Below are 15,262 nucleotides of genomic sequence, written 5' to 3'. Positions count from 1 at the left end.
TCTGGGTGTATAAAAAAGATCCATAAATACATAGGATAATCTCATCACCCTCTATATGCGGTAGTGGATGGCAATTGCCAGCAGCTATCTTAGCAAGACAGAGAGACAAAATGTTTGACTCTGAGCTATACCAAAATAGGCATAAGGTATATCTACAGAAAACTTTTTTCCTAAATTGAGAAACTTCCATTATTAGAGAAATTAGAGCTGTATTTTTATTTTTTCTCCTCCATGCAGGACATGATAGGTAGAAAAGAATCCTGTGCTTCAGGACAGATACCGATGACCGACCTAAGCTGCCTTGCCTATGTACTGGAAGAATGGACTGTTGTGGAGTACCTGAAGAAATACCTTTTTCATGTGGTCATCATCTCACTGACAATGAGTGCAATATTAGTTTTTTTTATAGTTCCTTTAACAATCCTCTTTTTCATTTACCTTAGTAATATTTTGCTTTTAATATATCAGAGGAACAGTGAGGTAAAAGCAGATCCTTTGAGTGATGTTTGGGATAGTGCAAGGAAAACTATAGCAAGCTTTTGGGATATAGGTGCAAGAATATGGCATGGTAAGTATGACATGACTTGTCTGAAGCTTTGAATTACAATAAATAGTAAATACACCTAAGTTTTAATTTATTTTATTTAATTTCTTTCAAATAGATGCAAAGAAATCACATTTATTATACTTTGTATGGCATCTAACCCAAAAGTTTGTGCCTCAAAGACTGATTGCAATATAGAATAAGCAGAATGAAAGGATAAATTAGTTTATATAGGGTAAATTTCTGTTAAGTGGTTAGGCAGGTGCAGTTTGCTGTATGTGGTATCAGAGTGAAGCACGGTGTTCATGTTAGTTCTAGTAATGTAACTGCAAGGGAGATGTGTGATTTATTTTTTGCCTTAGTAGCCCTTTAAAACCCACTTAATAAATGATCAAAACACAACAATTAGTTGAAAATGTAATTAGTATATTTTTAGTTGGTGAAAACTACTTTGCGTTACAACAATTGAAAATAATTTTAAGAGCTGCATGGACAAAGAAATAATTAGATACCACATTTAAATTTGTACTGTGGCAGAATTTAAAAGTAACCTGATTTTTCAGTTTCATTACACTCAACCTTCAGATACTTTCAACACACCCTGCTCCCTAGGAGAATCCTCAGCTGCATGTGAAGCACTTGTTCTTCCCACAGTTATAATTTAAGGCTATCAGAAAGACTTAACTTTGCTGCCGTAAGGATGAAGAATAACAGGTTGTTATCTATGTTGCTATCCTTCCTCACAGTGTTTTCCCTTAATCTTTGAACATCCTGCAGTATGAAACTTTCTTCACCTCTTCCTAGGACTCTCCCTGCTCCATCCCCATCCTTCTCCCTGACTGGCTCATAATAGGTGCTATAGCAGGGCTGGAGATGAAGGCAGACAGGGTGGAAGAGAGCTCTTAGTTGGCAGAAGCTGTGGCTTTCCCAAGCCTTTGTATACATTAGCCTCCTACTCTGGCTCCACCTAAAACCTAAATCAAATGTAGGAAGAGTCAGGAGAGGCATTTACAGAAGTTCATGTCTGTGAGGAAATTCACTTCCACTGTGAAGTAAATATATTTAACTCTCGAGGAGAGAACCTCTCCTTGGGATTCTTATGGGTTCTGTTTTGGACTTAAACATCTCAACCAGAGAAACTTTTTATTATGTAAAATCCCAAACTTTTCATTCTGCCTGACACAGAATGGCGATTCATACTTCCATATTTCAGGAAAGCATCCTGACTGGTTGTTTGCCTCTCATTCCACTGATGAAGCAGTTTCACACCAGTGTAGTAAATTTTTTTTATTATTATTCTTGTACTTTGGACTGGGAAAAGTTCCAGTGGGACATAATTAATTTAGTCCCCTCACTGGGGAAAATGTCAGGTTCAGGTCTGATCTAGTGACTAAACTGACCAACAAATTAGTCCACTGATAACCTGTGGTGTTTGAGGGGCTTCCTCTTTGCCATTGACCATAAGTTCCATCCAGAACTTAATTCTTTTAAAAGCCACTGCAGAGGCTTTCACTATTCTCTGAAAGTCATTTAACAAAGGGCAGTAAACAGTTTTCTTTAAATTGCCAGATGATTTACAGCTATCATTGTCAGTGTATTGCTTTCCATCCCAAACAGGTTATGAGCTTCATGGTGTGGAAAACCTACCAGAAGGACCAGGCATTGTTGTGTATTACCATGGAGCTATTCCTATAGACTACCTTTACTTTTTGTCTAGGCTGTTTCTCTGGAAGAAAAGACTTTGTCTGTCAGTAGCTGATCATTTTGTCTTTCGTTTACCAGGTAAGAACATGGTCTCTTGTATTTTAAACATCCTGGATTCACTCAAACTGTTGGTAGTTTAGGTGACATTTGCATTTATTACCTTTCAAGAGAGCTTTTAAACTAAAAGACTGCTTTTAGACTTTTAAACTAAAAACTGGTAGATGCAGAAGGGCAAACAGGGTAGAATATCCTGTCTTTTAAGTGAAAGGTCATAAAAACACTGGTAGACCCTCCAAAGACAACAAATAGACATTATATAATCCCAGTGGGATGAAAAGTCATGCCTCAGTAGAAAGTGTAGGATAGGACTATATTATTGACCTAATACTGGCTGATCAGCAGTGGGCTGTGAGTGCAGAAGAGCCCAGTAAATGGTAGGATATCAATTACCTACTTGCCATCTACACTGAGTAGCCATTGCAGTGGGGTATGATATCAAATCTATATTTTGATCAAAGCTTGGAGTAGGGCACAAAGCTTGTTTGAAGATTTTACTGTTGAAGAGAGCTCTGTAATACTGACAATGACAACACATCCAACACATTGTAGACTGAGAGAGAATTCCATTGTGAAAAGGAGAAGATACAGAAAAGCAAACCTCATTCATTTTTAGGAAAACAAGGCATAAAGAAGGAGCATCCAGAAGGAATAGCAGGGAGATTATTTAAAGGCACCTTTGTACTACTTATATGAAAAATTATTATAATACTAAAGAGTAAAGGAAGCTATTTAAAAGTAGAAGGACATTCTTCAGAAAAGGAAGTTGTGTTCAAACACTGAAAACAAAGAGCATAAACTCAAACAAGTTTGATGCAAGAAGATATTAAGGCATCCCTGGAAAGATGGTGAGGAAGAATTTGCTAAAGGCATAAGTAAATACTGTTTAGTACTAAACACGTAAGAAGCATGAAGTCATCAAGAGATGATTGGTTTTTAAGAGGACCCCTAAAGGAAGATAAAGCTTAGCAGAATGTTGCAAAGGAGACTTCTTTCTTAAGGGATAAATGAGAAGGTACTGTTTCAAATTGAAGTGTCCGTAGCAGAGATTTTTATTACAAATGTATAGTAAACTATTGTCATGACCAAGCAACATTCTCAGCTGTGCAATTTCTGGACTATTGATGTGCACATAACATATTGCTTGAATTATGTTCATGCTAGAGGAACAGAAGGTAGCAAATATGGTGTCAACCTATAAAAAGGCTACCAAAAAGGCATCTGGTAAAAAAGACCACAGATAATGGGCATTAGGCCTCCCTATTCACTGCTTTAGTAGAAAATGTGTCTGAAAGTAATAGACTGAGTGAAACTTCTCCCTAACTTTCTCTTGCTCTACCATACTTACCTGTTTTTTGTAGAGAAATGTTGTACTTCACAGACTTCTTCTTTAAAGAACACTCATGAGCATATGCTGAACCTTAGTCTGTTGGATTAATTACAGTTATGGGAGAAGTCTTCTTGTGAATGAATAACTGGTTAAAAGGTAGGAAATAAAGGGTAGAAATAAATAGCTCATTTTCACAAAGAAGCAGAATTCATCAGGTATACCGATGAAGATCGGTGCTGGCACCTATATTGTTCAAAATAATCATTATCTAGATCAGTAGTGAAGTGACAAAGCTTTATACTGGCCATTTTTTTTCAAGGCAGTAAAAGCCCAGAGAGTACAGTTATCTACCGATACTGAATCACTGGCTGATTAAATGGCAGGTGGAACCCAGTATTAATTATAAGCAGTGCAAAAGGAAAGAAAAACAAGTCTAAACACTTAAACCTGTAATTAGGCTTTAAATTTTCTAGATGATTTTAGGAATATATCAGCTTAAGTCTCAGCAATCACCAAAAGGCAAACAGAATTTTAGGCTTATCATGAAAAAAGAAAAATCAGAAAATACCATTACGTGCTCAAAATGGATATGGTGCCCACATCTTGAGTACTGCGTGGAGTTCTGGTCTCCCCATCTCAGAAAAGCTGCAAGGTAATAAAGATACAAAAAAGGACAAGAATGATCAGAGGCCTGGCCTGGCTTCCTTTGAAGAGCCAGTACATAGGACAGAAGTCTTGCATGACTGAGGGATGTAAAATTCTGTGTGACCTGGAGAAGGGGAATAAGAAGTGATAATATGTTCATGTGATATATCATAGTTCTTGACAGGCAAAAGTTTTAAAGCCAAGCAAAGGAAGTACCTATTCACTTAAGAAGGATATGGCATTCATGGCTGCAGGATGAAACAGGAATACATGAGAATTCACAAAGGGATTAAACAAAGTCAACATCTGTCTTTGACAGAAAGACCTATCAAACACGATGCCTTGAATAAGATTAAATACAATTCAATTACAAGATGCAGCATTGTGTTTTCCACTGTCTTCCAAAGTTTCTGTTGCAGACTTTTGTCAAAGTTGCAGTGCTGGACACCATTTCTGGCAGTCCATAGTTGTTGTTTATGATTGTTAATATAAGTAATTTCTTCTCAAACCATGCTGTTGGGACAGTGAATTTGAAGACTGGGGAAACTCATTTGCTGAAGCTGTCTATGGGAGTTCCAAACTGATAGATTTAAAATGTGAAGATAATATAAGAAAGCATAGAGTGCTTCTGTGGTTCTCAGTTTATCTTTTGGAGAAATCCCAGTTACGGAAACAAAGGAAGGAGATTCATTAAAGTGTTCATGCAGTGCTGAAACTGCCCTGCTAACTTCTGCCGTTCATGCATCTTAAGCGGTCCAATTTGATCCACGTAGTTAGCAATTTAACCACAAAATACTCAATTTAACAACTCAAAACCTCAATGTTTAAAATGTTAAACATCACATTTTAAAAGAACACTAAAAATAGTTGCCTGTCAGGTATTTATTTGCATAGTAGTCTTTATTGTATTGAAAATTTATATTTTTTTCTGTATTAAAATATTTAAAAATGAGGAGGGAGGAATAGATGTTTATTTTGAGATTTCTAGCTATAGTGCACAAGTTTCAGTGTTTTGATAATTATAGAAAATAGCATGCGGAGGTATTAGTTTCTTGAGATTCTCCTGGTAAGCTGGTTCATCTTTGTAACATTTGGGCAAAAACACTGTCATGTATTTATCATTTTGCCAGTTTTTCCTCTGTATGGGTTTTACTTCCTTCGTACAAATTTCCCTTAGCCTAAATATATAGCTATTAGATTTTAATTTAGCTGTAGTCTTTCTCCTACGTGCAAGCAGTATTTGTGATACATTGTTATAGTAATATATATATTTGCTACTTATTTATTGCAGGACTTAAATTATTATTGGAAGTGACTGGTATTATGCTAGGTACAAGGGAGGAGTGTCTCATTGCACTGAAGAATGGACACTTGGTGTCTGTCTCACCAGGTGGAGTTAGAGAAGCACTATTCAGTGACGAAAGTTACCAGCTCATGTGGGGAAATCGAAAAGGCTTTGCTCAGGTTGCTCTAGATGCAAAAGTGGTGAGTATTATGTTACCAATCCCAGTTTATGCTTATTGCATACATGCTTCATTATAAAATGCAGCTTAGGAGCGTTTGTTGGAAAATCTTCCAGACAGAAGAAAAGGCTTGGGAGTAAAGATTTCTTTTCCTACCACTTTCCTCAAGCACATTAATCCATAGGGAGCAAGGGGTTTATGGAACTCTATAGCTTTTCGTGACTGTTGCAAGGCATCTATCTCTACAGTTCCATGTCTACAGTTCCATCATGGAGGCATCCAATTTCTTGTCTTGACTGTACTTCAGGAAGCTGCACTGTGCTCCTTCTGCATATTGCCATAACGTTTCATTCTTTTTTCTCATCCTACTAGACTTATATCTTTATCTTACTTCTACATACCTAGTCATTTTCTTATGGCTCTTTAATGTATTATCCTTATCTTTCTTTCTTCTCATATATTCTGGGAAGGTCCAGGATTTTGTTCTCACCCTTACTTTTCTTCACGTTTGTGACAGATTGCATCAACTAACACAAGGTGTGTCGACAGCAGTGTCTGAGTTTGAATCGTGTGTGCACTTTTGAAGCAGTTCTTCCATCTCCCTCACTTACCATGCTTTAATTCATATCATGGAATGTGTTAGAATACCTGAGCTGCATTTGTTTTGGCTGAAACGAAACCAGAAGTGGGACCTAATACGCTCCAGTTGCAAATGGGCGTTCAGTCAATGGTACCAGTCAAGAATTAGTTCTACATAAAAACAGAGCACTGAAATGCGTTCAGTGTTGATGTCAGATCCTCAGCATCCTCCAGAGATGTGCTTCTACTGGGTTGCACTCCACTGAGGTACACATGGCCACAGTTTCAGTTATATTTTCCATATGGACGATGATCTACAAATACAGACTTCTACCACTGGCTCTGACTTTTTCCATATAATTCCAGATGTGAGGCTGTTTCTCTGATATAGTCTCTGGGAAATAATTTTATTTGGGATGGCATAGAGCTGAAAGAGCAGCAACCCTGTTTTATTCCTAACCGCTACTAATGATCATCATCACCACTAGACATGTGTTTTCTGTCTTAATTTAGACTTAGCATACCTAGTGCTCTTTGTGTCTGACAATACTGGTACACATCCAGGCTTCATCTGTTCTGCCATGAGCTTTCTGCTGCTTTCTCATGGATTGCACAACAGTCATTTTTCTTTACAGTCTTATGAATATCTCATCAATTGTAGTGCTCTTCTTTGGCCTTCCACATAAACATAATCCTTTTCTGTCTATGTAGGAGAATCTGTACAGGGAGTTGAGTTCTTCCCATGAAACTTGAATTTCTTACCACCCCTTTCAGGTTTTTTATGCAGTTATATCTCTTTCTCGCCCATCCAGTTTGTTGCTTCTCAAATTTTGCTTTGGTCTCTTGTGCTAATGCTCGTACTACAAAGTACCTGTGGTTGCAAAATGCATGCTTCAGGTTAATATTTCTTCATAACTTTATCTACCTCTGAAATCTTGTGGGGAGATAACACCACTAGAATAAATTTAGGGGGATTTGATTACCCAATGGATAAAGTAATTTTAGGCTGGGAGTCCTATTTCTGTGTCTTTATTTGTCCTGTTATGTGGCCTTTTAACAGTTGTGTTTTATGTGCTTCTGTTCCCTCTCTCACCCTTTTTCTCAAAAAGCATGGGCTGGTAAGTATTAGTCACAATACTTAATATGTTGTGGGGGCCTGTAAACCACCACTACTAGGAAAACATCAGAATGCGAATAGGATAAACCCAGCCAAATTCATATGGGCATTTTGAATTCGCTTATAGTCTTTCCTCTTCTTTACTAATTTAATAATATACTCCAACAGTCAGAAGGAGATGTCACTTTAACAACTTGAGTGATTTCTAATAATTTTGTTTTCATATCTGTCTTTCAAGCTATCTCAAACATTTGAACAATATTTTTTGCCAGATGTTTTCACTTCACTTGGAACTTTATAGTGTAATTCTACAGTGTAATATGTATATTTATTAAAATAAAAATGGAATTAAAAAAATATGAGCACCCTTAATATAGAGTGCCACCCTTATGAAAAGACATCACAAAAATCCTTGATAGTATTCCTCATAATCCTTCCAATCTTCCATAATTTAGAAGCATATGAAAATAGCTGAATAGTAGTACCTAAAATTGCTGGCACCTCCTATTAACATAGTTTGGTTTGGGGTTTTTTTTTTTTGTTTAATGAATTGGGTATTCATTGAGGATAAGGTTCTTGCAGTGTGAAAGGTTCTTGTTGTCATTTGTATAACATGTTTGGTAAAACGGGCATTATGTAGGATTATCTGTTACCTGGAGGGCAGAGAGAATATTTTCTCCTTTGACACCTACTAGCCTCAGCTCACCTTTACTGTGAGTGCTGCTGGCTATCACTTATTATTGCACTCATTCAGGGTTGGGTTTTTTTATGATCAGGAAGTCTGTCTGGATCTCAGTATGGTGGGCCTCACTGTAATTAGCTTGCAGGCTCCATTGAATTTTGGGCATCTTTCTCTGGAAATCTGTAATCAGACACACCTTAGGTAACTGAACACTTAAAAAAGAAGTGCTATGCATTTAACAGTAGAGGGGGCAGTATGAACCTTATATGCCATTTCTTATATAAAGTTAGACCCATAGTAGTAACTGGATTCCATCTTTTGCCAAATTTGGAGTTTGATTGCTCCTGTTTGTTCTCACTGCGTCCTTTTCAATACTGCCCAAATCAGTCTTGTAGGTTGTCTGAAGAGGGGATAGACTCGTCTAAACTAACAGAACTTGCTCTGTAATGTAGCAATTCATATATGTTTTCCTAATACTTATTTGGATCCTGGATGAAGGTAAGAGAGGACTAGAAGTGCCTTGTTTTGAATTTATTCTACACACCGTGTAGCCATCAACCAAAGAACCACACACATTTTGCAATATTCATAATGACTACATGGTGGTTCATAACCTGCCATGGGTGACTTGAATGGGGATTTCAAAACAAAAATAACTTTATATATGAATAGACACTCCCATTCTTACAATGTAATGGAAGTTCAACAGTTCTTCCACTGAAAAAGTTGAAGAAAACCAAACAAGGAATGTAGTTTCAGCCTCAGTCCTTATCTGCAGATTTCCACATTAAGTATCCACTTCATCTTGTATAACTACTCTGCTTACTTGGGGTCAGAGAAGGAGAGCATTGCTATGTAATGTAATGTTCTGACTCAGTGAACTTCTGAGACATACATTTGTCTGAGGTGAATTTATGTAGGCTAGGGGCCTGAGCTTCAGAAATACCCTCTGCCTGTGGCTGGAGTTTGGCAGGCTAATGGGGAGGAGTCATCATTTCTGAAGATCCCTGCATTTTTTCTGTGCCAAGAAATTGATTCAAATCTAGTTAGGTAAAAGATAAACAGGGACTACAGTTTATAAAATTCTTAAAAAAGTAGAATAACCCTATGTACCAGTACCTGCTGGGGGCTGACCAGTATGTGCAGGGGATTTGGACTAACCCAGAGGTTCCTTGCAACCTCAACTGTCCTGTGATTCTGTGATTTTCAAGCTGGCCGGGTGCGATCCAGCTCAGTTCCAGCACAGCAAATCTAAATCTGTAGGTTACTGCAGATCTGATTGTGCTGCTTTACAGATGCAAGCTTTTATGTGTACCCGTTTTTATCAGCTTAGGGACCGAACGCTGCTACCCACTGTACTTCATTGGCTGATCATTGTATGCGAGTAACTTTCATAGTTGCCAGGTTTCTTTATAGCCTAAGATATGTTTCTCTTGCACTATTCCTAAAATTTAAAGTGTTTTGTCTGTATGATAGATGGGTATCAAACATTTTAAATGTTAGACATACAGTATTCAATCAACAGCTGAAGTGAAATGTGGTATTTTTAGTGTCCAGTAGCTGTATGCTTTTAAAAGACATTACTGATTATTTTTTAAGGGATTATTTCTAAGAATTTCCCATAATTTCTCATTCTGAAGGGTTTACTATGACAACTTTTGTTTCATATTTTTGCTATCTGTCAGTGTTTTTTTTCCTTAAATGATTTCCATCGCTTTGAGTTCTTTGTTAGGCTCTAGTTAGGTAATCTTCTTGCGTGGGTTTTTTTTTTCATCCTGTGTTTTCTCTTCTGTGGTAATGATTCTTGACAGCATAAAGGTGTTCTTTCATTATCTTTTGGAAAAGTAATTCCAACAACATGCTCAAAATATGGTTTAAAAAAAAATGAAAAGGGACAATAGATGGGGAAAAAAGTCATTGTGTGTATGGATACAATCACTGTTAGTTTGTCTACAAACTACAAAATCTTACCTCAGGCTGTAAGACATGACTGTTTCAAGTTCAGATATCTCAAGTGTCTTTCTTTTTAATTACAATAATGAAGTGAACTTGTTCTGTAGCTGCCTAAGGATCTGCCTTCCAGAAGGTGTGTAGTCCAGGTCAATGAGGACATGCAATTGCCTTATTTGTCTAAGGGATCTGCAGAAGTTTTTTTCCAGTGGGGTATTATCCAAACATTACTGCTTCAGTGAGACCTTACTTGGAGAAGCAGATGAGATGAGCCGAACATGAATGTCTGCTTGCTTTCTGCAAGACTTCACGAACTGAATACTTTCCTATTCACCACATGTGATGTAAGCTTTAGACAGAGAAACTGCAAAACTTCATTTTACGTTTCAGTCAGCGATACTGCAATAAATATATAACATACAAGTTACTGTTTTTAGAATCTCAATTAACTTTCATAATGTACATTCAAAATGAAAGGTATAAACCTCTAACACAATGTCAGTCATTTTCCTTTCAGATGGTGACTTTAAAAGAGCAATGTTTGTGGAAGCTGAGAAAAAGAATTGGTTTTTATTCTGGAGTTTATTTTTTATAACAAGATTCCTTGTTTGCTACCTAACTGACATAATTATCCTCTGTATTCAAGTGATTTTCTTAGTTGCATTAACAGGCACTAAAACATAAATTCGAACTTGGTATAACATTTTTACCTTTTTGGTTTTTTGTGATTCCTTAGCCCATCATTCCAATGTATACTCAAAATGTCCGGGAAGGATATAGGATGCTTAAAGAAAGAAGTAAGAACTTTAAAATGTATTTTAAGTATTTGGAATGTTTTCTGCACTTCTCTCTCAGATTTCTCTTTTCTCTTAGATGTTGCTTTTCAGACTGCTGCTTACTTTGGATTCTCTAACACGCTTGCTGTGGGTCAGAGATATCTCAAATATGGAAATAGCTTGTGTATAACTGATCTGTGCTATGTGATTTGGTTCTTGAATGCAGTCTTATTTCAGTGATCTATTAAGTCTGTTGAACTTTTTTTTGGTGGACAGTTACCTAAATCCTAATTTCTTCTTGAATGTCAGACAAAGCATGCATTTTTAAGAAGTCTTCCATATTAATCAGATTTCAAGTTTGGATTGTGTTTTCTGTGACTGTAATCTCACGTTTTTCTCCCTTAAACTATTTCAGGATTTTTTAGACAGTTGTATGAAAGTACTCGATTGCCGTTTATTCCTCCGTATGGAGGACTTCCAGTTAAATTTCGCACATACATTGGGGAGCCAATCCCTTATGATCCGAATATAACTACAGAGGAATTAGTTGAAAAGGTAAGTTAGCTACCCTTGCAATACTGAACTATATACTTTGCCCTGTATTATATATACACTTGAAACTAGTTTTTTGTATGCTTGAATAAAGACAAATACACTTTTACTAGGTTGTTAAAGCAATGGGCAGTTGAGCTCCAGGATTATTTAATGTACGGATACCTACATAAGTATTGGCATAGTAATAGTCAGTTGGTATGCCCTCATCCTTTCAGAATGTGTGAGCTCTGTCTTCTTGAGATGCTAACTTTGCGTCTCCCATGCCTTTGATAACTTTGGTAACTGAAATGATGTAAACTATGTTTTAAGTTTGCTTTTCAGTAACCAGGAAAATAAATTTCATATATAACAAATACCTTTGAGAATCTTGTCTGAGTAACATAGGGCTCTAGAAACAAAGTTCCACAAGAGCTTCAGTCTCATTGTCAAAAGGAAAATGTTAAAAAAATAATTTGCATCTGAAATATAAAAATATTTTGAGTACCTACAGCTTGGTGATATCAGTGGTGCCCAGAAGCATAAAAACACTTATAGATCCAGGGTTTAGGCATTTTTCAAAATACTAATCTGTACAGAAAACACAGTTTTAAAATTTTTTCATAGAAGATGAAAGGAGGGCTTTGTGCAAAAAAAATCTGCTATGGTCTAGGAATACACAGATCAAAGCACTTGTTAGGAATCACTGATGTAAAAACCACCTTGCTACCCCCAAAAGATCCAAGAAGGCTAGCTTCTCTTCTCTTCTTTCCCCTTTTTTCTCTTCTTTCCCCACCCCCCCTTTTTTCCCCCCTTTTTCTCCCCAAGGATTTTTGCAGATTGTTCTGGGCTTCGCAGCAGCAAAACCAGAAAGACAGGTTTGGTCTGTTACAAGGGAACTGCCCCAGCAAGCTGAGTTTGGTCTTAGCAAGTTTAGGAGGCTGGAAGCAATATTAGTGCTAAGACTGCCCTTGCGGTTATCCATATTCTTGGATTTTGGGAGAACAGTATTTCAAAACTGAAACTGAAATTTCCCACGACATTGATTTGCTTTACTAAGTCGAGCCTTTGACCACCCACTTAAGTGGGAGTACACCTAGGTCTTCTGTGGCTCATATTAGTTAAAAAAGAAAAACAAATGGGTTTGAGATGAGCAGTTGCCTGGCTGACCTCTATCTGATACTGCCTGGAAAGGAGTCGGGACATGAACCTGTCAAGAAAGGTTTGGCCGCTCTCTTCTTATATTCCCAGTGACATTCTACCATCACTGTGGGGTAGATCCCTGGAGTATGTAGCTACCCTTATTTCAAATTTAAATACATGGGGAAAAACTAAGGGAGATTATTTCTTATCCCTAGTAGAAATACAGAATATTTTATGTGTTCTCTTCACAAATTTGCATTTGAATCTCATGTAGAGTAAAAATGAACAGAATTTAGATATGAATTCTCTTATTATGTGCATGCTGCATATGATACAATTACAGAGGAATTCGTGTTGGGAAGGACAGACAGAGGTCCCTACTCTGAATTCCTGGTCCCAGCAAGGTCAGCTATGAGATCAGATGAGGTTAGTCAGGCTTGATCCAGTGCTCTTGATGAAAACCTTCAGGGATGGAGATTGCACAAACTTAATGTTTGCATGTGTTAAAGGCTGCTTTGACTTAGTAATAACCAAGTTTGATAAATCGCAATAATTTGAGCTTATCCAAACTGCAGTCAATGTTTTTATTCCTTTCCTTTCCAAGGAAAGTGTCATTAGGGCAACTAGCTAATATGAAAGACAACTTTTTTCCTTAAAGTAGATCTTATGTGTGAATTTCCCAATACCTCTTCAACCTCTGAGAAGACATCAGTGATTATACTGTTCTTCCTTGCATAAGCAGGTCTGTAAAGGCAACTTTCTCTTCTCTTTTCAGACAAAGACTGCCGTCCAGGCTCTCATAAGCAAGCACCAAACAATCCCAGGCAGCATATGGAAGGCTTTACTGGAGCGATTTGATAAACGGCGTAAAAGTGATTAGAAAAGTGTTTATTTGATTTTTTTTACAGCATACAGTAAAAAACAATGTCCTACAGCAGTGATGACTAATAATTGGTGTTCAACGAGTTTAATTTACAAGTTTCTAGAGATTCGACAGAAGAAAACAATTAACCTCTTGAAGGTTCCCCTGTGTCTTTGAGGATATTCTGAAGTCAGAAAGATTGAAGAAGAAAACTTACGTATAATAGCAACGCGTCAGCTAAATTCCCCAAAAGGAAATCATGTAGCCAGGATTTGCCTGGTTCCTAAAACAAGTATGTACATACATCTGAGAGCCTCAGAAGTTTTGTCTAGATCTGTGTTTCTGTAGAGTTTTGAGCGGTTCACGGTCTAATCTCAGAGCAGAACCTCAGAGTTGGTGTTGTCCCACCCTTGTGGGCACCTTTCCTGTCGGACCCCACGCAAGACGGTGTCAGAAGAAAAACTGTCTCACTTCAGCTAGTGATCTACTGCTTAGGCTATTTTTCTTGAGAGACTATACAAAGAGAAATAATCCCATTAAACCAGATATTAGACTCCTACAAACACATCAGCTTAGTGGTTTGGGACCTTGGAAAGTAGGAATGCTACATCCAAGACTTCGCCCCGACAGAAAAAAGAAAAGTCTCTCAAAGAGAGGAAAAAAGCTTTAGTTAAGTCTAGCACTATACAAATACCTGTAGAAAGTAGTTTCAAGTCTGAGCTGGTACATTCATGCACTATTGCACCATACAATACGGGTTTAGTGGGTGAGGCTGCCTGCAGCCTGAGAATCCCTGCATCATAGTGTGTTTGCAGTATGGATGTGCTGTGCTCACCCAGATTTCCCGGGGAGCAGGGAGTGGGCTGGGGGCAAGCTTACTTGTGATGCAGCCCTGAAGCTTATCATCACTGGTTGTTTGCCCAAAAATGTGGTACTGCAACACTGCCGTCCCCATATGGATTGAACTGAAATGCCTGTTTGGAAAGGTGGACATAGGCAGTGTAGTCTTTCTAATACAACTTTCAGAATACTGAAACTTGCTACAAAGCAGAATGTGTTTTCACAAGCTGTGGGATGTTGTTACTGGTGGAAGTTGGGGATCTTTGTATAATGTAAAATAATGTATAATAATATGCCATTAAATGCAGCCAAGTCTGTTAACTTAGAACACCAAGAAAGGTAATTTTTGTGCCTTGTTTTTCTTTCTTGCGCTTTTAATACCAATATAATCTTTCCCCTCAACATTCTAAAACTTTATGTAGCATCTAAGGAAATATGTACAACATTTGCCCACTTTCACTAGAAAACTAAATCTGCTCTTTGGATTAAAATAAATCCCCCCTCTTCCCATGCTGCTTCTCCACAAATATTTCTTGCACGTCTAGAGAAGGGAGGGGGACAGACAGGTGAGTTATTTCCCTGGAGCAAAAAGACAAGAATCCCGTTCTGAAAAAAAATATCAAATCTGTCCTAAGACATGGGAATGTTTACTTGAACACCTTAACTATAATTGCTGTGTACAGGCAGAAAGATTTTTTTCCCAGCAGAGACTCAGTGTGCATAGGAGATGATAAACTACAGCAAATCGAGATGCTGGCTGATATGCGTGGACATGGACAGGAATTCAAACCATGCAGTTTTACATAGTGCACTCCAACAATATAAGCTAAAGTTCAAAGCCTGAGCTTAAGTCAAGTGAGAAAAGGAACTAAAAGAACGGGCTATCAAGTCCCAAAATGGACACAGACGAAGAAGCAAGAGGAATTAGGAGTAACGGGAATCTGAAAGCATTCCTTGTATGGCAGAAACTATGTTGAAGGACTAGACAGCACCCTTCTCTGACTATCCTATCCTATTTTTCAAGTGCATTAGCATCATC

General features: G+C 37.5%; 1 protein-coding gene across 1 annotated transcript; it reads left to right on the top strand.

Annotated features, from left to right (window-relative positions):
• Positions 1-240: 240 nt before the first annotated feature.
• Positions 241-13,401, top strand: LOC104025354 (DGAT1/2-independent enzyme synthesizing storage lipids). The gene is made up of 6 exons (XM_009481120.2): positions 241-568; positions 2,162-2,326; positions 5,572-5,765; positions 10,808-10,868; positions 11,263-11,402; positions 13,297-13,401. Exons 1-6 carry the CDS (start codon positions 241-243, stop codon positions 13,399-13,401), a joined length of 993 nt encoding a protein of 330 aa, XP_009479395.1.
• Positions 13,402-15,262: the final 1,861 nt, after the last annotated feature.

Source organism: Pelecanus crispus, chromosome 2 (genome assembly GCF_030463565.1).
Source record: "Pelecanus crispus isolate bPelCri1 chromosome 2, bPelCri1.pri, whole genome shotgun sequence".
Lineage (NCBI taxonomy): Eukaryota > Metazoa > Chordata > Aves > Pelecaniformes > Pelecanidae > Pelecanus > Pelecanus crispus.
Note: the sequence above shows the minus strand (reverse complement) of the source record. Positions and strands in the feature narration are given on the sequence as shown.